Source organism: Andrena cerasifolii, chromosome 5 (assembly GCF_050908995.1).
Source record: "Andrena cerasifolii isolate SP2316 chromosome 5, iyAndCera1_principal, whole genome shotgun sequence".
Taxonomy (NCBI): domain Eukaryota; kingdom Metazoa; phylum Arthropoda; class Insecta; order Hymenoptera; family Andrenidae; genus Andrena; species Andrena cerasifolii.
Window position 1 is genome coordinate 7749474 of NC_135122.1, and position 15899 is coordinate 7765372.

Sequence of the window (15899 nt, forward strand, 5' to 3'; positions counted from 1 at the left end):
ATTTCACTTTCATCCGCTCCTCTCTGGGGGATCCCAAAGCTACGTATCTATTTCGAAGTTTCGAGGAAGAAACTTGCGCGCCCGGAGTCCAGAGTCCATCGGGTGTACGTTAGTCGGACGGATCTCGAAAATCGATTTCATTGGAATTGAAACTGTGCAGACCACGGCTCGCTCCACTGCTCCACATTCGCGAGTCTTATTTCTAAACGCAGAATAAAGGCTCCCCCAAACCAACGCGAATTACGCCGCGCGGAGCGGATCTGCCGCGGATCAGACAACACTGCCCATAAGCCACCACGTATAAAAAACTACTGCCTTATCCGCGGCGCTGAGCGGATATTCGCGTTGGTTTGGGGGAGCCTTAACTGTCTTCGGGGATGCACCAGTGCAAAAGAATTGTCACGGATCTTACGAGCTCTTATTTCCTAGATTAACGAACAACCCCGTATTCAGATATGCAAAACGCATCTTTTCAGCGTCACCGTAACCGCAATCTCTTAAGTATGCTACAATTAACGCGCTCACGACCGAATTGAGGCGATTCGAAAGGCCCCGGTTAATGGTTTCGAGCGCAGTAGTCCGAGCGCGGCGAGCCACGTGCTAATTTCTATTTGCCATTGCCGCGCGAATGCCCGCGTAACGACTCGCCCGCCGCGGCATAATAAGCACCAGGCCTGCTCTTAATCATCGCCAAATATTCTCGTCGCGCAAATACCCCAGAAACCTAATGAACCCTCTTGGAGAGAGCGCGCGCCGGTTCCTCCGCGTGCTTCCCCCGTCGCGTGGCTGTCGCCGCGAAGGGACCGCGGGACGCACGTCCGGTTCCGTGAAGCGTTCTATTCGCGCCGTCCGAGCAGCTAATTAAGCGGGTCTCGCCGGAGAAAATCGGTGTACCGACAGCTGTCGTACTCGATGTGATTCCGGGTAAGAGACGGACTGTCTGGCCCGCGGGCAACGCGACGATTACGCGCGAGGAAGAGGGCGTGATAGGCGAGATAGAGAGGAGCTGGCGAATGGGAACGAAAACGGAAACAGGGGAAAATAAAGAGGCCCCGAGGGACACTGGCAGCGTTCCAAGCCGCTGAACAGGAGCAACAAGAGGAACAAGAGCGGCAGCACGTGCTTCCGACACCGCGGCGTTTCGTGAATCGTGACTTCGGCCACGGCGCGGGTGTAATTTTAGTCGGGCCGATTGAAATTATTTTCGCGCGGGCCAGCTTGACGTGGCTGTAATAAATTCGCGCGGAAAACGACACGACGACCACCTGACACCACCTCCATTCTTCGATACGATCACCTCGAATAGGACGGGGCTGCGTGACGCTTTGGCGGCTCTCAATGGCGACTGTTGCTGAAAAATTGGGTCGTTGTTTCGCTGGTTGATAGTATTGGTGAATGGTAAAGAACGGGGGTACTGTGAGGAGATCGTAAGACTTGGAATCGAAGGTGTGGGAAATGGAGTAGGGTATGCGATGCGAAGGGAATTGCAAATGTCAGAATTGAAGACCTTCAAGCGAGAGGGGTGCAACTCCACTTTGGACAGTTTTTTAGTTATGACGTGTAACATTCGTAAAAAAAATCTACATCGTTTAGCGCGAGTTTCATGCAAAACCGAAAACAAATGAGCAATTTATTTCAAAATTTAGACTCGCACCCATTACCCGTTTTGTGCAATACGAATGCAGATCCGGATCTGCCTCCTTCGTGCATCAATCTAGTGATGTACAATCTATCAGTTGAGCCCCAGAATCCACTGTACACTGCTCTTTTGCCACTGAAAAAGACAAAATATAACGACGTAATGCAGTTAGCCACCAACTACGTCCCACATACCTGATAAGCAGCATTTTTATAAGGCTCTCAAATGTGCATTGACTGAGGATGATGATATTTCCACAGATACTGATGACGAGCAAAAATAATGCTATTTTTTTATGTCTCCAACTAATGTCGACGTATTTCTTCCATATTTGATTAATAAAGCAACAAAATGATTTTTGTACTCTTTGGTGCAAGACAGGTGCACCTCCAGACTTGAAAAATTCGCCGAAAATAGAAATAAAAACTTATCAACTCAACAACTCCTACTTTTCGTGTGAAAATGTAAATTTTTCAATTAGTGTTCTCCTTTTAACGTTATGTCACAGCAATAATTTTATAAACAGTTTTTTCTAGTTTACTCGAACCTGGTAAAGATGGAGTTACACCCCTCTCGCTGCAAGGTCTTCGATTCAGTAAGAAGGGAGGAAGCAATGTTAACCAGACTTTAGGTAGGGCGTGCTAGAGCCTATATTCACTAAAAACACAGTGGCAAATCCCTCTTTTCGTGATGGAAATTTCTGAAAGAACATTATTCATCCATGGTATATAAGCAGTTTTCCTACAATCTTGATGCGTCAACCCTCTAATAAACTGAGTCGCTATTTTTAACAGTAGAATCCAGCTAGCCAATTCACGCAGACATCTAGTCTACTATATCAATCTTATTCGCTACACCTATTTTTAAAGAAATTCTAAAGTGTCCCAACGATCCTCGCATTGTGTACCCAAGTCGCCGCCACGATTTTAGAATTCTGATCTTGAAGGCACACCGAGCAACAAGCGTAGAAGACTCGCGCGAGGTAATCGAGGCCTCGTCGGTAAATTCGACTGCAATGATCGGCCTGATCCCCCCCCGGCTCATTAGCTCCGATTCCTCGGCGAGAAATCGCCAGGGGCAACTCGTTCACGCGCCGCGCCGCGCTCCTAGCCAGGAATACGAAAAATCTAGGCGGTATCTGTAAAATTTTTCCCCGATCGGATTTCACACGACGACGGACACGTTCCGACGGTTTAGCGCCGCGGCGTACAGACACGGGGCGCAGCAAGTCCGCTCGCGTTTAGTCAGCGTTGTCGAGCAACAACCGGACCTACACCCCGGCTACATGACTCCCTGTTCCCTCCCCTTCGGCTCGTTTGATTAATATAATGGAAACGGGAGAGGCGTGACTCGATACTTTACGTTCTTATACACCCTCGGCTGCAGTTACACGCGATCCACACGGTTAATCCACGTGTGCGCTAATTAGCGACGGATGGATACCGTCCGACAGACCGCTTTTCATCGCACGGCTGAACGCTCGACCGCACCTCGCCTCCGCGCTATTTCGAGGGAAAGGAACAGTGTCGTCGGTTGTTCGCCGATTTTGCAAACGTCCGTCGCCCCCCCGCACTCCCCTTCACTCCTGCTCCAAGAAAATTCTCGCGATACGCTCGCCCTTAATTCGCGAGTGGCAGAGAAATCGGCTGCCAGACACCGTGGCTGTGGGATTTGAATCCTGGTTCTTTGCTGTCTCGGACATCCTTGCCGATTGGCAAAATTTATGCGTATGATTGTTTCAGTCTTAAGTCACGTTTCTACAAGTGCCACGTATGTACTTGCACATGTACTCCCCATGCAAAGTGCTTTTCTGTGTAACCATTTTATCTGTTAGTTTGTCCACTGCGATGTCACAATCTCTGCCCAGCGACTTCGGCTGTAATAATATTAGAAGTAATCTGTCGATACAGAATCGGAATTGAAGTTATCTGTTTTTAAGAAAGCGAAGCGTCAGAACTTGATAACAGCAGTCGAAAGCATCTTCCGTACCGGAATCAGCAACGCTGTGAATTACTCGTCTTCTGTTCCGAAGTCGTTTCCTTTTATTTATTTATTTTTCTATACTTCTCGACCATCTTGACTTATTCATGTACACATTTGTCGCCCGGCAGAGTTATGCGTTAAAACAGTAGACGAGTTCATGGAAGGAGCTTGAACCTCTGCCAGCTCGCCAAGTTCATAGATAAACACTGCTCGTTTGCTACTTTCTCGTGTGCTATTTCAAAGTTCGAAGGAATTATTATCTAGCAAAGTTATTGGACAACTCTACGCGTATCTCATTGGCTGTTGCTTTAGCTTTCAGTATCGTGCAACGCCACCAACAGAATTTAAATAAAACCAAGCAAATATATATGTACATTCAGAAACACGTCTAGCGTCTAGCTTGCATTTACGACTAAATAGCCATTTAATTGAACGGCCAGTGGACCAAATAGGAGGATCCTTTTAAGTTACAATTATTCGTACTCGTTATAAGCTGGCTACTCAATGATAAATTATGACGTTCAAAAGTGAAATCTCAAATCTTCGAGAGTTTGAAAGACATCTACGGAACACCTGCAGCTTGCTCGACTTACTCGGCCAAATAGTAGCTCAACTACCTAGCAGCTCCGTCGAAGCTACCAGCCAGCGATCCAATCTTTCCAACCCTATCGAAATTGATTTAAACAAACCCAGTAACGAGACAGCGGAGAATTTACGCCGACGTCCCGACGCGGCCAATGTAATTCAACGACTAAAATCTCGACCAGCTTCCGCATAAATCTCGCTCAACATTGTAGCATTTAGCCGGCAGCGAGTCTATCTGGACAGCAAATTGGCAGTGGCTGGTTGGCCAGGTGAAAAATCGCCGGCCGTCATTAATCATCGAGCTCGCGACGTACACTTGATTATTATTCCCGCATTAGCTCTTGAAATTGAAGAAACAGCCGGGAATTACTCGTCGGCCCAAGGACGTTAATGACTGGCGAACACGAGTTATCAGTCCTTTTACCCGCGGTGCACACACCTGGCGTTACCGTGTCAGTGTTACCACGCGACACGCTCTCTTGGCAGGTTAGGAGCAACTTCGTTTACCTCGAACATGATACCGTCTCTGGTATCCGCGATACGCATCCGGAGGATATGAAAGTGGCCGACGATGGAGCACGAATGTCCATCGTGTGTTCAGGCTGCATTTGGGATTCGCAGCTCCGAGGGAGAAAGTTCTGGGGAAGGGTGCATTGTGCTCGGCAGAGTGATAAGTCAGTGGATAAGAGATTGCACTTGGAATTCTCTGAGCTATGATTTGCGCGTGCCCGTGTGAAAGAACAATGCGGTCATCGATAGGAAGATGAAAGTTTTTCAGTGCTTTAAGGATTTTTCAGTTGCGTCAGAGATTGTAGCTTTCTGAAGGGACTCTGTCTTTGAAGTTTCCATAATACCGACCTGTGTTTTTAAGAAGCTTTAATGGTTTTGAACTTAGGCACTGGAGGTTTAATGGAAGTCTGACTAGAATCCACCGCTAGACTATCCCGTGAAAGGGGGTGGTCAGTGACGAGTGACACGTGGGCAGAGCGGATCGAATGGCAACGCGAGTAGACTTATTAGAGAGCAGCTTGATGCGTCTGGACATGTTAATACTTATCATAATGGGCCCTTTGTCGCGGCGCCTGCCAACAATGCCTTCGTTATTGCACTCTCGCTCAGACGTGCACTCTTGCAGTTGCATTTGCACCGACAGTAACCGGCCTGTACCCTTCTTACCAGCGCCATTAGCGAGCCATTGTTTCATGCCGCTGTTTATTTGCTCCTCCTCCACTTGGCCGCCGTGTTTTCGAACGACTTATAGCAGGTGACGTTTGTCCAAGATTTTTTAGCGCAATGAGACTGAGAGATGACTGAAGAAACCCAAAGACACAGGCAGAATGACTTGTTTCCCTTTTACGACTAATGAAAATTAACGCGACGAACACGCTCTCCATGCGATTGTTAACTGACAGCTAGTCGAATTAAAAAATTGCAGAATTTCATGAAGCCTTGCAACTTTTTCCAGAAAATCAAGTTTGGTGCATGGTACTATATTCTATGGAATATTAGTTGAAAGTAACGCAACTTTTTCACTGGCTGTTAACAGAAATTCGGCGCACGAAGGATACCTCCGCGCATTTTGCAATTATTATTAGAACCACCGAGTCGATTCATTACGTTTCTTTACCTGTCTCGGGTCGAGGAATTGCAAACGAAAGCGCAGTCGTTGGCCCAAGGCTGTCGAACAATGAGACCTTCAGATTTATACTCTAATATTATGGAGGTACGTAGCCGGTAAAAAGAAAACACGAAACACAGGGGGACCTTTGTTTCCGAGGCCGAGCATATTAGTAAAAATCTCACGTACACGAGAGACAGCCGTCGAAACATTCCCATTCGTCCGCTTTTGGTGGTCCACGGACCACCCTCTTTCAAACTGACGATTCTTCTCGTTCATGAGGATACATGTAAGCCTACACTCCGACTGCTCCCGCCACCCTCCCGGTTCCATTTCGAACCTCGCTCCATTTTTTCCATTCGAGACGACCGCTTGACGCCTGTGTTCCCACCACACGCGATTTTTCTTTGAAATCGAATTGGTCTACGTGCAGCAAGTCATGGCATTACTGATTTAACGGGCTTCGACAGCAATTCATTTTGCAAACTATTCGTTGCAACTTTCACGATGGCTGGAATAAATTAGCCATAATCGAATCTACCTGTATTTGAAGTAGAGGTTCTAGTATAGAAATAAGAATATAGATCCCACAATAGAAAAATAGATGTGTCCATTGGATTTTACATTCACCAGAAGCATGAAAATTATTTAGAGAAGTGGCAGGATTACTGAGAAATCGTTCCACTGCTTTGTATGACGAATTGTGAAAATACCTCTCAAAGCAACTGAGAGTTTTCGGTTATTCGGAGTACCTCAGAGTAATCCTCATCCCTCTCGAGCTAATGATCCTGTTTGCCTGCAGTCCCTGAAAGCTAACACCCCCTATTTCAAGGGTCACCCCTTTTTGGAGCGGGCAGCAGCACACTTTTCGCCATACGTGACCGTTTGGAAACGAAAAATGGTGGCCCCCTCGGTTGAAAAGAACCACATGGCCCCCGGAGAGGTGAGAAGAACGAAGAAGAACGAGGGTCCGCTCGAATTTCGTGAAAGTTCTTTCAACGATAATCTCGCCCGACCTGGACATCGCCTGACAATTCTCTATGCCCACTTCACGTCCCGTCGTTTAAGAATAATCCTTGAAAGTCGAGGCGCTAAGCGGGGCTTTTACCGAGGGATCAAGCTAGATCGTCGTTCAAATAAATTGAAAGTAAATTGGAACTGTTGGAGATAACGAGGTCTCACCCCCGCGGCGATCGTCGTTCATTCTAATTGTGAGCTTCACTGTCGCGTCAGCTCATCGGGAATGTATTTTCAACGACGAAGATTTCGATTTTATCTGGGATCTACCCTATTGTACGGTTCTAAGGCTGTTGCAGGATACGTTCTACTTGTTTTATAATTCAATCTTAAGTGATATATCAAGACAAATACTTGACATTTCTGATACAGTGATGTTTAAGCACAATAAAAGTGAAGAGGACGATTAAGAAAAGACTGGAATTACCATTCTACTTGGAAATGCTCCAAGAAATAATATTATGGGTCCATTCTACTTTGCCGGTCCAACAAGAGGCCTGTTTTCATGAATTCTTTTTCCGGTAAATATTTATTATTCCTTACTGTATTTTTCAGAATTTCAAAATATAATTACAAATGTGTGGATTTAAGTCGCAACGTTTGTGCCTCAGTGAGAACACTGCGGAAGTCATCCACGGCGTCAAAGTGCTTCTAAAATGATAAAAATGGAATGATTGTGTCTTATAGGGGCAATAATAAACATTTAAACCCGAAAAACATTAAAATCGGTACATTAGTTCCTGACAAAAAAAAATCATGAATGTAGGCCTCTTTTTCGACCGGCAAAGTAGAATGGGCCCTTAAGGGGGTACTCGAAATATGTAAATAGAGAGTTGGCAAAGAAATGGCCAAAGCTGCAGGTATAATGCATGCCTCTCTATTGGAACGTAATCGCACTATCATCCTGGCAATATCTTGCCCAATCGTCTCATACAATCGCGAGAACGCTGCGCGAACACGTCACGTCCCATACAGAGAGATTTGAAAGTGGAAAACGTTCGACTCACCCTCGTACATCTGCGCGTACTGCGGAAATCCAGCCGCCCTCAGCCATTTGCAAGCCTCTTGCGCTTCGATCTCTGCAACAAAAGGGAAAACCGATTAGAATACCCCGTTCGGTGAATACCGCCGCATTCGGGATGCTCGGCGGACCGCGACAAACGTCCGCCAGAACACGAAAACGCTCGGCTGTCGAAAAGGAAGGCGCAATCTTCCTCGCTGATTCAGGAGTTAATGGGTTGCAACGGCGGCGAACAGTGGAATCATTATCGACAACGATAGGCCCCAGTGAGCCATCCAGCATTCGTCCCGCGCTTGCGATAAACTCGTTTCCAGCGTGCCGCGACGGAAAAAAGGGCCGGGGGAAGCGCATTTACATGGACAAACATTCCGATCGTTAGTGGGCAAGGGGCCGAGATTCCTTCTGCAACCCCGCGCTCGTTCGGTGAATGAAGGTCTCTCGTCAGAAAAAGCGGTAACCACGTCGATACGTTGCCTTTCATTATACGAACGAGATGCCTCGGCCGACTGTGACGACAGGGGACGCGAAAAAGTTGCTAGCGCGCTGTTGCAGCCAGCGAGGAATGCATCACGGACAAACGACGAGAGGGGCAGGGTGGACACGTCGCTGGAAGCTGCTAGAACGGGGTAGAATTTTATTTACGGGGGGGGGGGGAATAATGCAACACTATCGATCGTGAGGATGGAATTTTACGGGGATATCCCTGACAGCTTTCCAAGATGTTTGCAATGGCTTTTAGCAGACGGCGCGCGCCCGTGTTCTCTGCGAAGCAATGGACTCGGATAACGATGAAGTAATGATTTGTTTGATGGATATTGCTTCAGTTTTCCCGCGTCACTGTGGTTGAAGACGGCGCCCGGAATGTGTCGCGTTTTATCTTGTGTAAATAGCTCGGCTAGTGAATGAGAAACGAAGAATAAAGGACTCAGTTTGAGAGGCGTGCCGGACAATGGGATATTCTCGCGATAAGGGATAAGTGCTACCGAACTATGCTCATTCACCACCTATTTGGCATCTAAGTCGAATGCTGGAGATTAGATACGCCGCCCGTTCAGATAAATTCTTTGACTCGGTTAGGACTGGGAAAAGAGTGTCGTGCTTTATCGACTTCGATGACCCACGGATGGCAAGCTTCGTCGCTATACGAGTCACGTACATCGATGTTCTTATGCGCGATATGATTTTTGAGTGTGTGTGGCGGAACATGATAAACACGATCTTTATGATTTTCACGTTCTCTCTTTCAATTTCCTTGCTCTATCTACGATATGTACCGTGCAAAAGTTCGCGTACGTCTGTTTTACAATTCATGTATCCCTTGCGCAGGGCCGGCGCGAGGGTGGTTGCTGCCCTTATGCAAGAAAATTTCTGGCGCCCCAATTTTTGCACCTGCTTTCAATTTAAGGGGGTAGTGGACTAATGGATACGTAAAGTCGTTAGTTTCTTTGACGTTAAATGTATAAAATTGTACGGTGCGCCCCTGCAAGTGGTGTACATCGATTGAGGTGAGCCAATCATCTGACAGCAAAATACTTTGAGGGGACCACTTTATACACCAAAATCTACAGAACCGCGAGGATCCCCCCGAAATTTACATAGAAGCGACAAGCAAGAAGGCCCGTCTTCCGCGCAGTGCCCGCGGTGCCCGCGCAAAAAGACCGCGGAGCCGTCCGCGACGGATTTGCGCGGCGGCTGGAGTGGCTTTCGACGGGGTTCTTTCTGCGCCGCGGTTAATTGCCCGTCGAGCGGCGTGCAAAATTCCCACGGGGGATTTACGAGGCGGAAAAGGGAACAGGTCTTGTGCGACGGCGCGTGCGAATTTGCAGGAGGACGCCGGTAGGGAAAGGAGGGGAGCGGAGCGAAAACGGAAGGGGGCTTTGGAAGGAAGAAAAAGAACGCCGTGGAGCGAGCGTTTCTGGCGTTCAGGGAGCACCACCGGCCGCGGACCACCCGCCGCGACGAAAAAGAGGACTCGTAGCGGTGATATCGATGCGATCGCGCATCGACCGGGCGATAAAACGTTGGTAGCTATCACTATCGATATCGCCGCGGTGAATTTATCGATTTCCCGAGCAGCGGGAAGCCGTTGCTCGCGGGTTTACACGGCCAGAAGAGGGACAGGGGCCCCCGGTGGACGGAGGAGGTTAACGTCTTTATTTTCCAATCGCGGCCGGGCTCCTTATCCGCGACGCGCGACAGCGCGCGGTAGTCGTGTTGATTGCGGCCTTTAAAAGCTTCCTGGGAGATTAATTGTCGTATCTTGCTGCAATGTTTTCGAGGGCCGCGCGGAATGCCTGGTTACAAATTCAAGTGTACGGCCGGCGGGTATAAATCGAGTGAAATGCGACGGAGATGAAGGGGGACGACAAGCGGCTTACAGGGACACTTAATTGAGCCTTTCTCTTTGGATGTGTCGATGTATGCTTATTAATCAGCGGAACGTAGTCCGCGTGGAGTTTTATTAGGTCGGCTGCGGAGTGCGAGTGTTGCTGGAAATCGGTGAGCGTGGCTCTGATCATTGCTTAAGGGGTGCCCCTATCTTGACGGACGAAAAATGATGCGAACTTTGGAAATTTTTTAAAACATAACCATTAGATATATTTACTTGCAGCTTTGTGGCTTTATTTGTCAATCTTTAGAGAATATGAAGAAAAAACATGTATGCAAAAATAGTGGTTATATCCGGAGTTATGGCGGTTCAAATAGAGCGCCTTACAAAAATCATATGCGCATGGTTAGCATAAAATCAGCCGTTGTAATTGTCTGAAATAGAAAATTTAAAAATTTCTGTAATCTGCACGAGTGTGGCTATCGCCTGAACTAGATTAAATCAGAAATACTGAAAAGTAAAAAAAAAATGGTAACGTCTAAAACAGATATCGATTTCTGCAAAAAATTCGCTGGTTTTTTAAGTCGCAAAAGCCTAATTTTGTAAAAAAGCGACATAGTTTTAGTAACAAAGAGAATGGGACATGTACTGAAGATATATACCAAGTTTGAAGTAAATCGGGTGATTGGTTTTTGTGATATCATGCTAACCAATCCGAAAAACATCGTTTTGAGAAAAGCGTGTTTAACGTTTTAGGTACCGGTTTTTTTAAATAATTTTTTTTCAAAATGTTGCCTAAATATGTACAAATATAGGCATAAAGTTTTCAATTAATATAATTTGAGGGATTCCCTTTAAAAAAAATCCCACATATCGCGCTCCTTTTCAGGCCGTTAAAGTAGGGAGACCCCTTAAGTATGGGGTTACAATGGACCTTATCTATCCATAGGTTCTTGAAGCTACTGCTTCCACGGAGTCTCCTGATCCTCTCATATTTAACAAACCGATTTCACCACACATGGGGCATTCTTCGCGAATCTGTCATAGTGTTTTAGAATCTGTATCCGAATATCAAAAGCTTCCAAAAGGTACACATAGTGATTGAATTCTTCACCTTCAAATATTAATACACAATTCCGAATAATAATAATAATAATAATTTTTTATTGCGCCAGTAGACATTACGAAAATAATAAGAAGATAAAACAAACAAATACATATCAGAAAACAAGAAAGAGAAAAATAGTAGAGTTAGAAATTATACAGCACGTGTAAAAGTAGAAGCAGAGTGCAGAAGGCATTGTTATTCCGGCGATTATAGTTCCCAGGTACCTTCAGCTCCCTTCTATAAATTCTTAATTCGCGACAGAGCGCGTTCTCAATGGCAAAAGCTCCCGCGCGATCAGGTTCGTCGCGCGGCAACCGCGGAGCGCCGTGAAACGAGAATTTCGAGCTTTCGAAGGGCGAGACTCTTAATGATTCATCGTTTAGCGGCCCGCACCCTCGTTGTCTCCTCGGCGAAAGACGGATGGTACGGAAATCCACGACGTCGAAATAATACGGCTTTGCGGTAGGTCGCCGCTCGAGACTTCCAGCCAATGTTCCTGAATAAAGCGGCACGTAGGTGTGTCACTTCGTGCGGAATAAAAGGCTGCGGGTGCACGGCACCGTGGAGCCGTTCTACACGCTGCCTTTCGTAAGGAGATTTGCTTTTACGCAATTCAGGCGACAGCGGCCAGACGCGACAATCCAGAAACAGGCAACTTTCCAACCGAATTGTCATCGCGACGCGTACTGCCAACCAGGATCAATTCTCATCGACGGAAAACGCTGTACAGTCGCTCCCAGATGAGCCTGTCATTGAGGCGACCGATAGGTGTTGGTGGGCTTCACTTGGAACACGTACGTACATGTACACCAATATTAATATTCATACGACGGCTTCCAAGCATGAAAGAGCGAAGTGTTTAATTAAATCTGGGGAGCCCCTAATTGCGAGTGGATCGGTCTCCGTGGAATGAAAAGTAAAAGAACGCATTCGAACGTTTAAGTAACGCAGAGAGAAAGATTCCTTCGGAGCATTTTATCGTCTCCCCGGAGACGCAATGAAACGCTCTCAGGGGATCCGGTATCGTTCTCGTTTCAATCCAAGCCCAACATCCGATGGTACATCTTGTTCCCTGTTGGAAAGAGCGTGTCTGGTCGCTCTCCAAACGAAAGTAATATCACCGTAAAGCTACACGAGGAGCGTTTCAGCTTGAACGTGGCGTCTTTGCGCTGAATTTAATTTCATCTTCCCACAGTGATGGCGGAACACGGTGTCTTGGGACGATCGGGATCGAAGGAAACGAAGCCATTCGGATATCGAAGTCGAGCCCGAGATGAAACGATGCCGGTGAAGGAATGGAAACTCTCTCTCTCTCTACGCGATTAAAAGTAGCTTCGTAAGGTTTGAGATATTTCCTACGGCTGAAATAAACACGATTTCTCGGAGCAGCGTTTCCTTCTGAAAAGAAGGAACAAGGAAACTTGGAGGAGAATTATTTAACCCGTCGTCGCGGTTGCTTCCACCGCAGAACGAGGAAGAACGCTGCGCGAAGAGATATCCGTCAATGGATCCGACCCAAATCCGTGGACAATCGACCGCCCTCGCGGTATTGTGCGACACGGGCGCGGATAAGCATCTCCTTCGCCCTTCGATTCTCGGTCTGTCGCGCTAACCCAGAGCGTACCGCGGGCCTGTGACTCTTCCATCGAGCGTGGCCAGGCCTGTAGCTTTTAATGCTCGACCTACTTCGACACTGACGTCAAAAGTCGCCCATAAACTCCCGTTTAACCCCTGTTGCATAAAGCGTAGACCGCGGTTCCAGCGTTCCAAATATTTTCCTACGCAACCGCTGGTTTCCTTTCCACGTCAGATATTGTAAATTTATTCGCTGCCTTACGGCCGCTTGTTTTTCCACGGGCCACGCGCTGCGTCCTGTTCTTCGCGGGCCCAGAAATCGATAGCGCGGCCGTCAAAATTTCAATGCACCGAGAGTCTTTTTCTGAGAATCGTAGAACACGTGCGAACCGATTTACAGAAAAGTAATTTTCTTGTTACCATTACCATTTTCGAATCTTACGTGCCAATGCACGCTACGCACACCGATGCACTTATGTGCAATGAAATCAACTGGAAAGCTTCACGTGGGAAACAGTTCTCGCCCAGGTGGCAACGATTGCCACCGAAACGTAGAATTCCAGTACAATGAAGAGTGGAATTAAAGGTTCGCGGGTGGAATTAACGGTCCCAACGGAGCATTCTCGTTATAAATCGATGTCTCGCTCGCGAGACACGGGAATTCTTCTCGGACCCGCCTAACAAAGTACAACGGCAGCGCGGTTGGTCGCCGGTGAAATCGATTGAACAGGACTGCTGGCACTCTCCAGAATCGAGCAACGCCGTCTTCAGCTTCACACTTCCGCATTAATCAACCGGGATGCGTACAGAGTGCTTTCAATGGAAAAAGCCCGCGAACCACGTCCGATAACGAGCGACCGCTGTCGATCGCGTTGTCTCATCGACCTGGGTCATTTAATTAACGTCCGTCCCGAGGATCAGCGAAAAGCCACGAAGAGGAATCATACGATCTTGGCGAGTGAAACGAGATCAACGTCGACCAGCCTCGAGCATGTATTTGCATACGTCGCTGGGACGGTGCTCCTATATCCTTGTCCTCGAGGCGCTCGCCTTGGGAGGAGGCGAGGTAGGACAATGATAGGGGCTGGGAGCATGCACCACGACTTCTTAAGAAACATTTCGAGAGCTTCGGGGGAATGTAATGAAGATTTTGTGGTAGGAAGAAGATGATTGAAAAAGACCAGCTTGGCGAACTCTTGATTTTTAGTTTAAGGGGATCCTCCAAGTAGGATTTTTATGATTTTTTTTACAAGAAGAGGTTATAACATATCCTAAAAAATGTTTTTGGCTTTTATTAATACACACGTTAGGGTACAAACAAAATTTGTTTCACATCTCGATCTTGATGCATTTTCTAGGTGTCGTTTGATACACCGCTGATAAAAAGAGATGCCTAAACGATAGACATGAAATGTACTCAAAGGGTCGTCTGAAATAAAAAATCTGAAAAATTTCTTAAAATTTTATCGCGGCAAGAAACGCTAAAAGTATAATGATTGGTGCATACTTGAACGAAATAGTACAAAAATAAAAACGATTAATAATTTGCGAGTCCAATTACGAAACAAATGCCTCAAGGTCTTTTTTAGTTGGTTCATTAAATCTTTGGAAAACGTGGTTATCGTTTAGGCATCTCTTTCTGGTAGCGCCGCACTAATCGCCACCTGGAAAATGCATCAAGATCGAAAACACGAAACAAAATTTTTTTTTGTACCCTGACGAGTGTATTAATAAAAGCGGAAAATATTTTTTAAGGATATGTTATAACCTATTCTTGTAAAAAATTCATAAAAATCGCCTTTTTCGAGCGTTTTGACAGGAGGGTTCCCTTGAGAATGTTAAATTAACCTGCCCCTGATGTTTCGTACAGAATTTAGACCGACGTATCGGATTAGACGAGATGGAACAAAAGCATACGTCGGTGCAATGTGTTGTCTCGGAGTCACGTATGTAGATGCACGTCTGCGACTCATAGAGATGCAAATGAAGTGTCTCGGTTCTAAGTGCCCTCCAATTGCCTTCAAATCCTCGGAGAGTGGCATAAAGAAGAACGTATGTGCATGCAACAGCCCCCTCTCTCATTTGCCACTCACCGAGAGGGTTCTGCCGAGCTTACAGCATTCTTCCAACTTTCGTCTGCTGGACATTTTATGTATACTCGTAATAAAGAAGTGTGAAAGCGATAAACCTTCAAGGAGCAGAAATATGTTTGTTTGTATACAATTCTTGCGTAGGTACCTAAACGAAGAGCAAGAACGAAATGCCCCTTTTTGTGTTTTCAGTTGCACGCGAACGTAAAAGTGTTTATCGTGTATCGGATCCACTGACTTTTAAGCAGCTTTCAGTATTGGAATTTTAGTAAAAAGGTGCAGAGTCGTTGAATTAAGTGAGTTACTTTATTTGGCTTTTTAGTTACCAAAGTAAATATTAATATAGAAGCGACTCTGTCTAATTGTTAGCGGTCGCCAGTGAATCGTAGAATTCCAGTATGAAACTGCGGGGTTCATAGAGTTGGTAGAAGTTTACGTAGGAAGGGAAACAGCGGGAGAAGAAGACGAAGCAAAGAAGAACGAGGCGGAAGAGGCGATCGGCTTAGCCTCGGTACAGATCTTTACAGCAACTAACGCGTGGGCGAAATATAATGAGATTAAATATCCGCGTGAACTTTAAAAATCTCGTTTCTTGCCGCAGCGATTCTTTCGATAATGCACAGAATCAGTATTCCACCGTGAACCAAGAAAATCACTGTACCCAAAGCATGCAGAAGAAAATTATGCTAATATAACGCGAAGTCCCTCTGTTAACTTCCATAATCAAATTACTTAAGTGTGGCCCTCGGGATGAACTTTGACTAGGAGCTTCGTAAGAAGCTTTTTCACGTCGAAAAAGTGTAACTTCCCACGTTTAACGAACGGTTAACGATGGAAGAAAGCTCCAGGCCAGTGCACCAAGAATTCTCGACGAGATTGGTAATTTTATCGAGGCGTTATTCACAGAAAACAAAGGAGCGGAGCGAACGTAAAA

General features: G+C 46.4%; 1 protein-coding gene across 1 annotated transcript in view; it reads right to left on the reverse strand.

Moving 5' to 3' along the window:
• The window catches only part of Cv-c (RhoGTPase activating protein), a 277255-nt gene that overhangs the window by 54144 nt on the left and 207212 nt on the right, over window positions 1-15899 (reverse strand). The window contains exon 9 of the mRNA XM_076813303.1: window positions 7850-7921. Coding sequence (XP_076669418.1) covers window positions 7850-7921 — 72 coding nt within the window. The remainder of the gene's footprint in view (window positions 1-7849; window positions 7922-15899) is intronic.